Below are 17,930 nucleotides of genomic sequence, written 5' to 3' on the forward strand. Positions count from 1 at the left end.
ACTATCTTGGTCTTGGAGTTATAGATGGTTGTGAGCTACTTTGTGGGTGCTAGGAACTGGATCAGGGTCTTCAACATTAGCAGCCAGTGCTCTTAATTGCCAAGCTAACTCTCTGTCCTCATTCCTGACTTCTTAACACAAATTCTTGTAATCGAACTCACTTACCACCAGCCTCTGGGAAATAAACAAAGTCTTTTCTTGTTACCCTTGCTTTCTGCATGGCAGAATTTAGGATAAAAATAACAAATCAATCCCTTTAGAATTAATAACCATTCAGTTAAAATCCAGAGTCTGGGACCAGAGTTAGGTGCTAATCTAACTCATCAGACTCTAGAGGGATTGAGTGATGTGGAGCTAGCAGGGGGGAACTGAGGGTATAATTATATGTAACAAAGGAAGATTAAATCTAGGAATTAGCTTCTTTAGCATAACTCAAGAGGAAAAAATATCTGGGACTGGTTGGTATCATTGCTTTTTCTCCTGTTTGCTTTTAATTCTTGCATATTACAATTAGGTTGAAAGGTCATAAACAGAAGTTAAAAGTAAAAATAGCTTTCCTAGCCAGTTTATGTCAATGAGAAACTGAACAAGAGAAGAGTAATATGACTATGACTCTTTGGATTGTGACTGGAGAAACTGAGTAGATTACAAAGCTTTCAGAAATGAAAAAAAGTTGGGTATTACTCTGAGAAAGAGGCCCATGCAAGCCATAGTTTATGTTCATTTGGATATGTATATTCAGTTGTGTTAAATCTGGGGTGTTTACATGGGTGTATCTAATGCGTACTTGGTAATATTCCTGTAGTGTACAGATTGTGGCCATCAGTGCACACACAGGGCTGACATCAGGAGGTGTGGAGAAAATAGGCATAAAGAAAACATCAAATGAGAAATGATCAGTCTTTCAGACAGATATTAGGAAAGCACGAAACCAAGTGCTGGGTTGTAGGGTGGGAAGGGACAAAAGTTCAAATTGAAGCTTACAAAGTAATAATTGTAGAGGCAAGAGAGAGATTTGAATGAGAGAATGTTGTTTTTGAAGCCATAGAATCTGAAGTGTGGGTATGAGAGAAATTTCAGGTGCCTATGCCAAAGCGATGGCAACATGTCATGCCTTTGACTTAGCGACACATAACAGGATAACTTCAACAAAATGGTGAGGAAGATGTGTTAGTATGTGAAGAATGTTTTTACAGGATAGGTGTTTTGTCAGGAAGATGAGTTCAAAGCAAGTGGTTTTGTTATTTTCCTTCCGAAAAGTTGGAGAAACATTTTTATTTAGAAGGTAAAGGAGAAATATATACAATGCTGAAAAATTTATCACTGATTAGTGTTTTTTTTTTATTAGAAATGATGTCCATTTTTGGGTTTTTAAAGATAAGAGCGATTCTGAAGGAGTGAGATATTCAAGTAATCAGCTGACAATTCCCAGCAAATGAAAAAGTTCTGGAAATTGTAGTTTTCAGAAATTAACCTGAAAACATGAATGAAAAAAGTTTCTCCTTACTTGAATGAGTAATCCTTAAAAGTTAAAATGACTATTTCGTATGAATGCAGAAAATGTACAGAACTCAACAGTCAGGGGCAGTTTATATGACAGCAAGTAGGTAGCAAGGTAGTCCAGACTATGGGTTTATATGATAGCAAGTAGATAGCAAGGTCATCCAGACTATGGAAAAAGGATACCTGAGTGATAGCATTCTAGTGAAACTGACATCAAGGAAGTAAATGGGAACAGAACTACTTGGAAGGCAAAATGTGAAAAGGAGATGCAGAGGGTCTCCAGATACTTGGGTATAAATACATTCAGTTGACACCTTTTTAAATTTTTCATCATTCTTCCTTGGTTGAGTCTTCATGAAGGGTACTATTTACTTACCATAACCAAGGCTGCAACAAGGGTACATATGTATATGATGTACATATATATGTACATGTAATACAAATAGTTATGGATAAAGGAAGTAAATTGGAATAATCGATGTCCACTGCCATCTATTGTCTATGTTATGCTGAACTGTTTTCTATAACATCCTCTGAAAAGTGAGGGTACTTAGAAGAGGCAGTCTGGATGAAGAGAGGTACCAATTTGGATAAGTCAAATGAAGAGACAAGAAAGGGAATCTTGGCAACTTAACTGGTCCCAGACATAGCATTTTTTTTAAACTGGAAAACATTTGTATGATTGCATAGCAGCACATTGTGAAATAACATAAGTCAGAAACTGGAGTCCCACAAGCTGGGCTCTGTTTTGGTTATACAATGTTACATGGAAACTATATGCCTGGAAAATATTTTGAAATTTAATATATTTTATTTGGGAACAAAAATGAACAGTTTCTGACTCCTTTTTGGAATGTTGAAGATCTGACATTGCTACTTGAAGACAGGATGCATCATCATGGTTGCTCATTGCTGTAACTTCTACAGGAAAGTGGGGCAGGAAGCAGCCTGATTGCCAACAGTAGTAGGTCCATTAGATAGTAAGATTAGTGTTGTCGAAGGTTTATGTCCTGCCTGGTTCCTGCAGATGTTAAGTCCCAAAGAAATCACACAGAGGTCTACATTAATCATAAACTGATTGGATCATTAGCTCAGGCTTCTTATTAACTCTTATAACTTACATTAATCCATTATTATTATCTGTGTTAGCCACATTGCTCAGTAAATTTTTCAGTGGCATAGTCACATCTTGCTTCTTCTGTGTCTGGACAGGAATGCAGAGGGAGCTTCCTTCTTCCCAGAATTCTCCTGTTCTCATTGACCCACCTCTACTTCCTGTCTGGTTGTCCCACCTATAAATCCTGCCTGGCTACTGGCCAATTAGCATTTATTTAAAACATAATTGACAGAATATAGACAATTGTCCCATAACAGATTAGGGTACTTTCATTTTTATGGCTTTCAGAATACTATTATATAAACGTATTTCATCTTGTAAATGACAGCAGGTAAAGAACAAAATGTATCATTGTCTAGAAATGTATAGAAATCACAATGCCTCAGTGATGCTGGATTCTGTTGTGGCAAAGGCAGCAGCAATGAACTAACCTTTACTTTCTACATGTACTTTACATTGCTCTTGACAGTCTCATGGACATTTCCTTTTACTTCCTCCTCTGGGAGCTTTTGATTACAGACCCAGATGGGCTAGAGTCACAGGAGATGAGTGGTTTCATTCCACACTTACCATAGTTTGGTGTATAAAGTGGAGTTAAAACACAGATTCAGGTGAATCACCTCATGGTTGATTTAATGGTTAAAGATTCAGGAAATTTAGACAAATGTGTCCCAGCTAGATGTAATTTGTGGTGTCTCCTGTCCACCCTTTTCCATCTTTTCAATACATCCAGAGGATGATTTAAGGCTCAAGATAGTTTTATTTGTCCCAGCTTGAAGCTGTGTTACTCCTGGGACCTAATGGGTAGAGACCAGCAAAGATGCTGAATGTGTTACCGTGCACAGGACAGCCCCTTGGAACAAAGAGTTACCTAGCCCACTGCTTAAACAGTACCAGAGGTGAAGATTTTGGTTTATAAGACATTGCTCATGGATGCCCAGTAAACTTACTCTAGTGAGCTGGCTGACTTAGGCTCTCTACTTAATGATTGTGTTAAAACCCAACATAACAGGAAACCTCTCTCTCACCCTATTCAGCTACTGCAAATGCCTCCTGTAAAGTATATAAAATGCTTCCAGATGGTCCAATTACATCCTATGGGCATCACACACACTATAGGCATGCGTGTAGAGGGCTGTCTCTGGTCTATTAGAGACTATAGTAACAGATATTGAAGGACAGAAATTCTACTTCTATATTTAGTGTGTTCTCATTTCTTTATTAACCTCTACAGCAAACCCGTGACATTGTCAAAAATGAAAAAAGTAACTAATACTCCTGGGAACACAGATCACAAAAGAGACACATTTCTCTGCTCATTAGCAAGATCTTTTCCTTATATTTGTATTTTTCAACCTTGAGTATATAAGATTAAAAACATGAGCTATTCATTCTCACCTTCCCCTCTAAGATATCAGAATAATTGAATACAAAAGACAGGTTGATGCAAACAAACAATTCTAAAACGGAACTAGAAAATTATGTAGTTGTACCCTTCAGGTGTTAGAGGTCTTTTAATGAGAATAATTATTTGTTATTGCTGCCTTTTCTTGGTTGATGATAGGTTTTATTCCTCAGAGGAAAATTGCCTTAATGGAAGGAGGTGTTGAATGTTTGAAACATGTCGCTATTTTGAGAAATTTTAACAATGTGTTCCACCAGAATGAATTAAAAATAGTTGATAAATGATGTAAACACTCGGGCTTCATAAGCACACCAAGATCTACTCATCCAACCACATTTTTTATTGGCAACATATTGAGATTTTTAAAATATTTTATGCATTCGAAATTCAGGCTTGCAGGCTAAAGTAATATTTTTTTTTACAATGTCTAGGATCCTATGACATTCAGATCATCAGCCATGCATGCATTCTTAGTGTCCTAGGCTCCGTGCAAAGTGCTCCTTTCTCTTTTCATTATTCACTGGCTGAATGGATACCTGTTCTCCAAGATCCTTTGATGACATTTAAATCTTAGCCTCTATCCTTGATCTTGCCAAGATCTCCAGTTTCTAAATTCAGAAAGCTGCCTATCATCTTTACTTGAATGGCTATATTATAGCCAACCATCTCCCATCTTCCAGTGCCTACTCTCCCTTTCCCCCGTGCTCATTCTGCCATCCCTTGTTCCCTCATCTAGTAAATGACACTACCCATGGTCCAGGAGCTCAAGTCAAAAAAATCAGTGTAAAGATTTTTGACTCCTGTCCTTCAACCATATCACTTAATATATACATACAATTTTAAAGCTTTTTTCTTTTTTTACTATTTGCTTTCTTTGCATTAATTTGCTGTGCTTAATTTATTGCTTTTGTATCAATTTATTTAAGGAATACAAAACCTTTTAGGAAGCACATGCATGTTAGAACCATTAGGATACTACAATAAATGAACATTTCTCTCATCTCAACTTGTTATTCACCTACCTTCTTCATGGCTAAAGCATCCACAATATATATTTCTAATGAAAATCTAAAGTAAAATATACTCTTAGCTGTGCACTTCCTATGATACACTGGGTATTTTGACTTGTTTGTCCAATGCAGTCTACAACCTACATTCAATATAAAATTACATAGGGAGTCCTTATTCCCAGGTGCTTAAATAGTCTTTAAAAGACTGGTTCATAAAAATATATAAACCTTTATGATTATGTTTCACAATAAAGTGGCTTTCCTAACTCTTTGGCTTCCAGTCAGCTTTAGTGGACATTTTATTTCTCTAAGATTTGAAATTCCTCTTCTGGGTATTTTGAATTTTAAATTTCCTGAGGGGGCAGATTCACAGGGAAAGGGCAGGCCACACAGACAGATAATAGGACTAAACTCATTTTATCTATTCTGGGAACTGGGTTTAGAAGCAAACCTTCCAAGAGAATTCTTTCTTCTGGTCTCATTGAAGGGCCTGAGTATTAAAACCCCTGGAAATACACCAGAGGGAAGGAAGAAGAATGTGTCTAGAAAACACCCCCCCAATGGGTGAGAACTGAGAGCTTGCTGCCCAGCTGAACCAACCCTCCAGTCTGAGTAAGATTCTTCTTAAAGCAAACACCTCTACTTCAGCATGGGGGCTTTGTTTTACTCTGCCATCCTTCATTGACATTTGGTGGTTTTTCTTTTCTGTAGGTGATGTTTGCTTTTATTGGAAATTCTTTAGTAACAAGGGAATGCTGTTTGTGCATTGGAACTGAATTTGGCTGTGCCAGGCAGCTTTTCCTCCCTGTATCAAAGTACGTGACAAAGTAGCTTCAAGTGTCAGAAAGATTGATTTTGCCTTAGATTTTCAGCAGAAGTGGCCATTTGACATTATTATTTCTAGATGAAGGCCCTAAAGACAAATAAAAAAAGAAAAAGGAAACAATATATGAGAAAGAAAGAGAAAAGAGAGAGAGAGAAAAAGAGAGAGAGAGAGAGAGAGAGAGAGAGAGAGAGAGAGAGAGAGAGAGAGAGAAAGAAAGAAAGAAAAGAAATAGGAGAAAAAGAGAAAAAGGAAGAGGTGGAGAGGAGAAGGGGAGGGAGAAGGGAAAGTCTAATCCTTAGATAAAGAGGGAGTGAAGAAGAGAAAAGGAAGAGGAACAGGAGGGGAGAGGAGAGGAGAAGGGGAGGAAAGAATGAAGGAGAGGAGGAAGGGAGAGGGAGAAAAGAGGGAGAGGAGAGAATAAGTATGCCCCTCCAGGCTGTGCCTCCAGTGATCTTCCAAACAGGCCCCATCTCCTAATGTCTCTACTACCTGCTAAGAGCCCCACCTTTGGGAACCATAAATGATTTTGGGGGGAACTTTCTACATTCAAAGTGTAATAAAACTATAACAAGGGTTTCTGCAGACCTAAGTTAAATCCTGGTTTTAAGTCTTCATGCTCCACACCAAAGAAGAGAGAAATAAAGGACCTTGTGCTTGTAACTCATCCTAAAACAGTTCACAACTTTTATGACATTAGTCACACAAGAACTCATCATGGAGAAAATAGCGAGCCACAAAGTTAGTAACATTTGAGAAAACTGGAAGCTTGTGTCTCCGTTCTTGCCTTGTGTCTGTCAGTATAAAATTAATGAAAAATTGTGAGTTTCTAGCTTGCCTTTTTGAAAAAGAAACTAAAATATGCTTTAGAAGTTGTCATATATCTAGACACGATGCCTACAAATATCCCTCTTAGTTCTGTAGTTACTTGGTTCCTTGTGCATCCAAGTCTAGATCTCTTGAAGGAAAACTTTTCACGTGAACTATTTATCTCTCAACATTTTTTAAACTCTCTTGAGAGAGTATGAATATATTTAAAGAAATGATTGGAAGTAAAGGCCAGCCATTGCAGATTTTGTTATTTTTGCCATTGCTATAGAAGGCAGATCTATAGGACAGCTATGAAATCTCACCTTTGCAATGGCGTCCTTTCATGGAATGCTGAAGGCCACTTCAAAGCTCCATCCACACATTTAAATATTTAAGACAAATACAATTTTTAGATACTATGATTTTTAAATAAAAAGGTATATAATGTCTGTCGTAAAATGATCAAAATGAGACACATCTGTGAATAACTCTTTGCTGGCTAAATTTATTTCAACTTGACACAAGCTAGAGTCATTAGAGAAGAAGGAACATTAATTGAGAAAATGCCTCCATGAGATCTGACTGTAGGAAAGCCTTTATGACACTCTAAATTAGTGATTATAGGGGAGGGACAGCCCATTGTGGATGGGGCTATCCCTAGGCAGGTAGTCCTGGGCTCTATAAGAAAGCCATGAATGGCCACGCCAGTAAGTAGCACCCCACCATGGCCTCTGCATCAGCTCCTGTCACCACGTCCCTGCCCTGTTTGACTTTTTGTTCTGACTTTTCTCAATGATGAACATGTGGAAGAATAAGCCAAATAAGCATCTCCCCAAGTTATTTTGTTCACGGTGTTTCATCACAGCAACAGAAACCCTAACTAAGACAAACCAGGAATAGAAACAACACAAATGGCTAAGGTAATGTTGTTGATGTATTAATATGTGACATGGGATTCCCCTCTGTATGCTGTGAATACCATTGGTTAATAAAGAAACTGCACAGGGCCTGCACAGGGAATAGAAGTAGGCAGGGAAAACTAAACTGAATGCTGGGAGAAGGAAAGTGGAATCATGGAGAAGCAATGAAGCCACCACTGGAGACAGACACACTGAAAATTTGCTGGTAGGACACAACCTCATGGTGATGCACAGATCAATGGACATGGGTAAATTAAAATGTAAGAATTAGCAAATAAGAAACTAGAGCTAATGGGCCAAACAGTAGTTTAAATAATATAGTTTCTGTGTGATTATTTCGGGGCTGAGCATCCAAGAACCAACAAGCGTCCTCTTATAACAATAATGATTCCTTAAAAATTAAAAATAAAATTCTAGTATGTAGCAAAATTCAATAAAGACTTATTTTGCTTTCAATTAAAAATGTCAAAAATAATGTATGTATAGTTCCTATAAATAATTTTAAAAATCTGTACTATGATAGTGTCATGCTGTTGAGTTTAGGAAGTGGACTTTCAATTTCATTGTCCTGAAACAAATCAAAAAAAAAAAAAAGAAAGAAAGAAAGAAAAGGAAAAAGAAAAGAAGAAAAAACTAGCAAATTCATGAATTTTTTATTTTTTATTTTTAGAATGGCAATTTGGAAAGAGAATACAATGACATTACATGATATATGAAACTCTGTTTAGGAAATAGAGGATATTTTCATACTTGATACTTTCATAAAACTTGATGGTCACCTCAAGAGGCTTTTCAGTCTGTGTCTCCTGTTTGGGAGGAGAGGGGCTATCATGTTTCTGACCACTTCACACTGTTCTTCACTGAGATTCTGTCCTTGTTAGTCTAAATCATCAACCTTGGAGTCATCTGGATTAAGGACTTGCCTAGACTGTCTGGTCTGCAGGCATATCTATGGGGGATTGCTAGGCTGATTGATTCAGGAGGCCCCAACCTCGGGTGGGTGGTATCATTCTTAGGCAGGTGGTTGAGAACTGTATTATCTAGTGAGCAGCATTCCTCCATGGTTCGGGTCTCCAGTTTCCTACCTTGACTTCCTGCCACGACTTTCCTCAATGGTGGTCCCATGACCTCAGCCAGTGAGCTGAAATGAATGCTTTCCCTGATTCCTTGCTTTTGTTCATGATGCTTGTCACAGCAAGGGAACAGGATCAGAGTCTTCATGTTAACTGTGGGACATATGAGCTTGCCTCCTGAAGAAATAAACCTTGTAGTTTCCTTTTTGGAAACAAAATCTTTGTGATATGTGGACACAGAACACCATTAATTTCCACGTCTGAAGCCCTTCCTCAAAACAAAACCAAAAGCAACTAAAAAAATCAAGTGACACAAACCACTCTATTCTAGATATAAAATTAGCTGCTAATTGAAGTGCAAAAGAAAGAGTCTAAAGAGCAGTTCACTTAGTGTTGGGTCTTCCTTCCATAAGAGACGGCAGAGCAAATTCAGCCTCCCTACAGGTTCCCAGGGGTCTGCTAGGATTATCTGTAAATACTTTAAAGCTGGGATAATTTTATAATGCTGATTTTTTAAAATTAAATTTTAATGAAGGAATTATTTTGAACCATACTATTTTTATCTTCCTTTAAATTACATCCCCCCCCCCGGGAGGCATCTGAGACAGGATATTACTCTGCAGTACTGGCTGGTTGGGAATTTACTTTGCAGACTAGATTGACTAGCAGCACTTGATAATCCTCCTGCTTTAGTTTCCTGAGTTTTGGGGTTACAGGCATAACCACTATACTTGCTTGTATTTACATTGCACTTTCATGCAGTTGTGAGAAAATTAATTTTTATCTTTTCTTTAATAAGTTTTTGTTATATGGCCCGGGCAACCCTCAAGTCATGACCCTTCTTTGTTCTTTCCCTTAGTAGCTGAGTGTGTTCTTATCCGGCTATAATTAGAAAGGTTTTGAAAAATGAGCTTAATACTTTCTCTTGACTGCTTGGTCCCATTACATGGTTGTTTTGTTAGAACTTCCTTCTTCTGGCCCTGAATGTTCATAGTTTACCATAGTTCACCTTTAGATCTGAGTGTCTCCCAGAAATATAGAACCCTGGTCTCACATGATTCTTCTCCCTGCCCTAGAAACCTCACCAAGCTAAAGGAGAAAGAATTTGGAAATTAAGAAAAGGACTAGGATTAGAATGCATTAGCTAAAGAAACTGGTTTTCTGTAGGGAATCTTGAAATTTATTTTTGATTTTTAATATTTAAATTTATATTAGTTTCAGTCATTACAAATCACCGAACAGCATCTGGAACAAAGACTCTAATGTATCTTTACTTCTGTTTAGATTTTTTCCCATTTAGAAAGAGTAGCAAGAATCAGGATACCAGGATGAGTTAATTAAACCTTATTGATGTCATCTAACACCCGAAAGGAACAAAGAAGGAAGCCCTATATTCTAGGTACAGCTTGATGATTGATAGGAATGTTTGCACACAGGAAGACGCCTTGACTATGGAACTCAGTGCTTCAAATTGTAGACCTGCTATTCTGATCCCAAACAGAGAGTGTAGAGAAGACCTCTGCTCTTCACTACTTTCTGTAGTCCAACTTTCACATGTTCGCCAAGTGGAAGACAACAATATAGAAATTATTTTGTTGATAACTTTGGCTAAAGTATAAGCTACTGATAACAGGTTCTCTTTTGCTACTTGCAGTGGTATGATAGAGTATACACATTCCAAGTGCCTGGATTTTCTAGCTCAAGAATTGAATTTGGAAAGAAGGCATTACTATAGGATTATTTGCTACTTAATCTTCCTTATTTTTCTGAAATGAAAATTAGGCCAGCAACTAGATTTGTGGACAAGAGATTAAAAAGTACTAAATGTATAGGGCTAGGGAGATGGCTCAGTGAGTAAAATGATTGCCTTTCAATCATGAAGACCTGAGCTTGAATCCCTGACACTAACATAAAATGGACATGGTTGTGTGCATCTGTAACCTCAGGAAAAGAAGAAAGGGGTGGTGGAGAGGGATGGGGCAGGCGGAGCTCTCAGGTCAACCAGCCTTGCCAATCAGTGAGGGCTGAGCTCAGTGAGAGGCCCTGCTTCAAAAGATAACATGGAGAGCAATAATGGAAGGCATGGGATGATGTTGCTCTCTGAGTTATACCTTTACATGCATAGATCTATAACATACACATACAGATACATATACACATTACACATACATATACACCCATCACACACTCAGAACACACCACACGCACACAGATACATTCACCACACAACATACACACATCACATGACACACATATAGACAGTTACACACACAGCACACACCACAGACAATACACAGAGATACACACCACATGCACAAACCCAATCCTCATATACATACCATACCATACCACATACACATACATATATACACACACAAATACACACACTGCACAATGTTCACATACCACACAACACATTCACCTAGATACACACACCACACACACATAGACAGCCCAATATACCACATATATAGACACACAAAAAGATATATACACCACACATACCCCATATACACATATATCACATACAGAACACAAGGCACATACACACCACACACACACATGAACAGAAACACCATTCACACCATAAGCAGATACTAATACTGAAGTTTTACCCAAAAGATAGTAACATTTTAAAATCATTTTCCTGTTAATTTTTCATACAATAAATTTTTCTCATTTTCCTTCTCCTCTAATTCCTCCCCACCTCCCTACCACCCAACATCATGTTCTCCCCCCTCTTATTCTCTCTGTCTGTTTCTGACTCATGCACAACCAAAAAATGAAAATCAGAACAAACAAAAAAAGAATAAGACAAAAATAACAAAACCAAAGCTATCCCCCCTCCACTCGGAGTCCATTTTGTGCTGGCCAGCTATTCCTGGGCACAGGGTATGCCTAGGAGTGTGGTTGATATACACTGGAGAAAACAGGTATCTACTACAAATAGCTTCTTGGTTAGGGGTGGGGCTTTGTGTCCAGCTCCCCTTTCCGAACAGAGTAACTTAAGGGTGTTGGGACGCGCTCTGCCATGAGTACTGTGAGACTCCACCAAGTGGTGCGTTGCCTTCCAGGTCTGCTCTGCTCAGCACATATCCAAATTCATCACATCCCGTTTTCATCTTTCTATTTGTTTTTGTTTCTGTTTTTTTTTTTTTTCTTTTGAAACAGATATTCCGGCACAGAACAAACCCCCAGGAATAGCTCAGAGGTGGTGTCAAAAGAGGTGCATTACCTTTCTGCTCTCTTTGGAAAAACTCCTCAGTCTGTGTACATGACCCCATAAGAGCTAGATGACTTCCATCAGAGTGAGGGGTGTAGCCCCTAGAAAGGATCACTGCCAACACCCACAAAGTGTGCTAAGAGTCTCAGCCCTACATACTGTGTAGTTTATCTGTAAGAACACTCCTCCCCTCACAGGGGCTTTTCATGTAGCACAGTATAGCTCAGCACCCTAAAATTCATGGCTTTTTATTTCTTAGTCTGAGGAGGATTTAAAATTATTCATAAGAATGCTGGAAAATTCTTGCCCAATTTTCAATCACAAACACCTTATAACAAGAGCTATAAAACATACTTGAAAGAATCCAAGAGAGCTGTCCAGTTTTTGATTTTTCTTTCTATACTCCAACTCTACTTCTGAATCGGTGCCTGAGTCATTTTCCCGGGCAGCAGTTAATTTTTCCCTTTCCACAGGAGTGACGGCATTCTTTCTTCTGTTTAAATGAAGAATCGACGTAGAAGCACTAGCTGTCTGTTACTGTGTTGTCTGTCCTCATGAGCTGCACACATATTTCCAAAAGGATACATTCCCAACCTTGTATTTAAGAAGTTACTGTCCACTGTGAAGTTTCTGTCTCAGGTACATGCCCCGGTTTCCTGCATTATCAGACAATATTCCCCACAGGGTTCTGCACACTTACCGAAGCACAGTTTTCAGACTCCTCGTCCACAAACCCGATCTGGCAAGGAGTCCTCTGGTTCTGCAGCCAGTAGTCCGTGGACTCCAGCAAGCTATTGCTGCGAAGAACCTGTGGGAACACAGACAAGCCTTCCAGTGTTGTTCAGCAAGGCGTTCTGTCTGAACAAGCGGCTTTCTACTGAGAAACCTGTAGGTGTTTTCTCTTCCCCCTTTCCTCCAAGCAGCTGGGTGAGAAGAGGAGGGAGAAATGTGATGGATTACAGCAGCCTTAGAAAGTATAAAATGTCCTGCCATGAGGTAGCTTGCTGTGGTATTGATGCTCCTTTTTGTTCGTCAAATCTAACACCCAAAGCTCTAATGTGTGCTTGACTTATGTGTAATATGTAATTGTATTGCATAATTGTTTTGGGGTGATGCCCAACTGTTGGTGGGCATAGAAGTTTCATGTATAGTTAATGTTCTCTTACAGATTTGAATTCTTTTGATTTTAAAAATTCATGTTTTCATTTTCAGTGCATTGCCTATTCTTTATTCCTTTGATTGCATTAACATAGATATGAAATAGGGTACAATTCTTCTAGAACATCTAAGGTACAAGGCTGTTAAAAATAGTAGTAATAATATAGCTCCATTAGTAAAAACCATTTTTCCACTTAGCAGTGGTAAACCAAAATAAAAGGAAATTAAGCACACATATCAACAAAGCCATGGGTTTCAAAGCAAAGGCAGAAAGAATTTCTCAGAGCCAAATATTTTGAAGATACAGTTTCTTAAATAACCAAATGACCCAATTTTGAATATGACTTCCAGTGTTATCATGGCTCTCTTTCAAGGTGAATGTCTGTTAATTTGTGGTTATAACCTTCCCTTTAGCTGTGTAATAGATTTGAGCTATTCAGTCAATGTCACTAAAAGAGAATTGGAATTTAATCACAACATATTGTCTGTTTTATCCTATCAAAGCAGAAATAAGTTAATTTTGTTTTAGAAGAGTTAACACAAATTCTGAAGCTGTTTTCTAAAGCATTTTTTGCCCCAGATGTGTGAGCTTTCAATATTGTTACCTAAAGATAGCAAACCTCCATCTTTCCTTTGAAGTAACGTAAGGAGATAATTTGTATGTGAGCAGGTGATTGAATGGTGAACTTGCTGCTGTTTCTGTAGACTAAATCTGACAGTGGGGCTAGCTTCTTACCCCGCCTCTCAGAGAGATCCTACCTAATAGCACTCACATAGATACCATTTACTGTTTTAATGTCCATTATCTCTGAGTATTCATCTAGGCTTCTAGAAACAGTGTGACCTGTGGTGGCTCGGAGAATTGAATGCAGAAGCTCTAAGGAAAGAACAGTTGTCTTTTAAGTCAAAAGTTGAAGAGATTCATAAACATTCAAAATAAGCTCATATTCTCCTCGCCCAAAAGTTTTATTATGCTTTGGAAATCATATGTATTTAATTAATAAATATGTTATTGAGTGTTTAACATTTTACAAATAATCATGATAAACATAAGGAAGCAGGTGTTAGAAAAATAGCTCTGTTGGGAGAGCACTTGCCATACAAGTGTGAACTCCTGAGGTTCATCCCCAGAACCCACACAGAAAAGCCAGGCTGCCTGAAGGGAAGGTGGCACCTGAGGAACGACACTTGAGTTCTCTTCTGGCCTCTGTGTGTATGTGTGCATGGGAACCTGCACACATTTGTGCACACACATGTGCAATAATACATCCCAAGGAAACAAAACAGAGGAAAATGAAAACTCCGAAAAAAAGAAGAGAAAACAAACCTAAACTATTGTAAATGCCAAAAGAATTTTAAGTTCTTTTGATCACATTGTTAAAATTTATGTTAAAAAGTCAAGAACACAGACTACCTTTATTAAAACAAAAGGGCTTCTAAATCTCTGAATCTATGCCCTTGCATAAAATTGCTATTCACTTTTATTTCCAGACACAAAAGTGTTTTTGGAAACCTTGTTTGGATGTGAGTTTAGTCATTAATAGCAGGACAGGTGGGCCAAGTGATTTCAACTGATTTTCAGGTTCTGAACCTAAGATGAGGGATAACAAAAGCATGTGGTGGGAACAGGGAGGGGGCCACTGAGGAGCCATGCATGGTGGGAACAGAGAGGGGTCACTGAGGAGCTGTGGTGGGAACAGGGAGGAGACCACTGAGGATCTGTGGTGGGAACAGGGAGGGGTTCACTGAGGAATTTTGGTAGAAACAGGGAGAGAGCCACTGAGGAGCCATGGTGGGAACAGGTAGGGGGCCACTGACGAGCTGTGGTGAGAACAGGGAGGGGGCCACTGTGGATCTGTGGTGGGAACAGGAAGGGGTCACGAGGAACTGTGGTGGGAACAAGGAGGAAGCAGGGAGGAGCTGTGGTGAGAACAGGGAGGGGGACTCTGAGGAGCTGTGGTGGGAACAGGGAGGGGTTCATTGCGGAACTGTGGTGGGAGCACATATGGGTGGAAGGGGTAGGAGGTGGAGACTGAGGTACTGTGTTTAAGCCATTCAAGAGGTGGGTTCTTCTCTCAGAACATGGTTTATCTATGATTTTAATGGAACTATAAACAATAATAGAGATTTGAAAGATTTTTCCCTAAAATCAAGAAAATGAAGTGCTTTCAGATATTTAAAGACAATTTTTTTTCATAAATATCTGGACTGAGGTGTAATTTATTATGAATATTGTAGTATTGTTAGTGATAGCCAGTATTGTGTGCAGGGTTAGAAAATTCTGAGAATAGAGCTATGAACATTCACCCAATAATTGTTTCAATGTTACTATTTACTAGACAAAGGTCTTCAGAGTATTTATGATTTTGATAATAAAGACCTAGAGGCTTAGATGATTTGGGGGGTTCAGGGTTTGGCTCCTCATGGTTCAGACTTGATCTTGGATTTAGTTTTGAAAGTATCAATTCTTTGATTATAGCTGTCTTCCAGACTTCCCAAATGGTCTGATCTAAAGTTCCGAAATATTCATTATCGTCCAATATTTCTAAGTAAAAGTCCATTTTATGTATGTACTTTCATTTAAGGTCAGATTCTCCTCACTAACATTTCTGGGTAACATTTTCCTTAAAGAAGTAGAAAATTATGTGGTATAAATGATATAACTGAATTAATACCCTTAGTGATAATATGACATTGTAATTCCTCATAGGCGGCACGGTTTGAAGCCTACTTGAGTTATCATTAGGCAACTGGTGCCACATGCTTGTCCCTGGCCTTTCTTTGATCTTCGGATTTGGAAGGCCATCACTGAAACAAAAGAACTCATTAATTCTGCATCCTAGGAACATCAGAGCTTGAACTACAGGTGCCAGATGAGTAAGCTGGCTAATCCGACTTTACAGTGCAGCTCAATAAACACTCTAATCAGAACCAGCTCTTCACCGTCTCAGAGCTCATTCTTCAAAAATTAGGCTGTGGACCTTGTCTAGAATCTGACTCACAAAAGTCAAATACTGTTGTGGTCCCAGAAAAATGTTTCAATTGTCACAACAGCACCTGGCTGATCTTCCAACTACTGGTCACCCTGAGGAGTAGGGGTTGTTGAATTGCAGTTCACTTGGCCCTTACTGGGTGTGCAAACTTGCCACACTTTCTTAATGGTAGATGGAGAGTGACAAAAGTCAGCTTGACGCTTGGCCACCTGCCTCCTTGTAATTCCTACAGCTGAGGAAGGGGCTGTCTGATGTGAACATAGCCAGACTGGTACTTGTGCTTAGGAGTTGCTTTTTTCTTTTTTCTCCGTGTGTGTGCTTATATATGCATACACTTTTACATGTGTGTTCACAGGACTGTGTATGTACCTGTGCACATGGGTACCTATAAATATGGAGGCCCAAGATTCTTGATTGCCCCTCCACTCTTCATTGAGATAGGGACTCTCAATCAAACCCGGAGATCACCAATGTGGCTAGCCTCAGCAGCCAGCTTTTCTGCGGATGTTCTGCCTCTATCACCTGAAGCTAAAATTACAGGATGTCCCACACCCCTACCATTTATACAGGTGCTGGGAATCTGAACTATAATCTGTATGCTTGTGAGTCAAGCTTTTTAAATCACTGCGCATTTTGCCTAGCTTGATTAGAATTACTTGAAAATACTAATTAACAAAATGATACTACACTGGGAACTCTGAGATAAAATTTCTCACATATTATTTGAATTAAACCTCTAGACTTGTGGGGTCGGATGTGAAAGCTAATGTATGTTCAAGGCACAAAACAGTTTCTGGAATAGTAAAGTACCCAACCAATAGTGGCCATCCTTTAAAAGTTATTGTTTTCTTTGTCCTTGATCACAGGGGCCAATAATTTGTTTAGCATAGAAGGAACAAAACAGCAGTCCCTGAGATAGCAAGGCCTTGACTCAAGCCGTAATCTTTGTATGTTTGTGATCTCTTGCATCTCATGTTTGGGTTATCTGTCCTAATTTAAGGACTTTAGTCTGGGTGATTAGAAAATTGCGTTCCAGTTCTGATTCTCTGTCAGCTAACTCCTGTTCCCTCCAAGCTTCTCACCCCAGTTTCCCTGGGTAAAACTGTTACATCAGACAATCTGAGGAAACACCACCCTTGTAAAAAGCATCACATAATCATCCCTTTCACACCCATAATTCCTTTCCCATATAGTTTAGTAGTCCAACAAGATGGTGGTGCCACACACCTTTAATTCCAGCAGAGGTAGAGGCAGAGGCAGAGGCAGGTGAAACTTTGAGTTTGAGTCCAGTCTGGCTTACAGAGTGAGTTCCAGGACATCCAGGGCTATAAATCCTGTCTCAAAAATGAAATGAAAAAAAAAAGCATAAAAGAGGGAGATGGAGAAATTGTTTTGAGGCTAAGAGCACTTGCTGCTCTTTCGAGGATCTGGGTTCATCTCTCAGCACCCATATTGAGTGGCTCACACTGTCTGTAGCTACAGTTCTAGGGAACCCAATAACCTCTTTTACAAGAACCTACCCATACATGGTGCACATACACACACAGTCAGGCACATATATACACATAATATTGAATTTAGGGGAAAAAAAAAGTCTGATAAGAGAACAAGGAAAGAAAATAAGCTAGCACTACCTAGCCTAGTATGTTAAGAAATTTTAACCTGCTCTCTTGTCTAATGGTTTGCACAAAAGACTAGAATGACTTCTTGGAGAAAAAAAAAAGGTATGTACTTGAGCATTTAATGTTTTTGAAGCTTATGAATATAGCTTCCTGCTGAAGGAGTCATTTTTGAGTGGGAAAAGAGAGACGCTCACCAGGTTCTCCATGGCTCATTTAGCCATCTGCTATTTTTAGTTCCAGGCTTGCTTATTTCAGATGGAGTGCTAATAATGA

The 17,930-nt window shown here is 38.9% G+C and overlaps 1 protein-coding gene across 1 annotated transcript in view; it reads right to left on the reverse strand.

Moving 5' to 3' along the window:
* The window catches only part of Sphkap (SPHK1 interactor, AKAP domain containing), a 148,445-nt gene that overhangs the window by 76,523 nt on the left and 53,992 nt on the right, over positions 1-17,930 (reverse strand). Inside the window, exon 3 of the mRNA XM_050154171.1 lies at positions 12,585-12,692. Coding sequence (XP_050010128.1) covers positions 12,585-12,692 — 108 coding nt within the window. The remainder of the gene's footprint in view (positions 1-12,584; positions 12,693-17,930) is intronic.

This window comes from Alexandromys fortis, unplaced genomic scaffold, assembly GCF_014885135.2.
Source record: "Alexandromys fortis isolate MF-2015 unplaced genomic scaffold, M_Fortis_MF-2015_v1.1 scaffold_40, whole genome shotgun sequence".
Taxonomy (NCBI): Eukaryota; Metazoa; Chordata; class Mammalia; order Rodentia; family Cricetidae; genus Alexandromys; species Alexandromys fortis.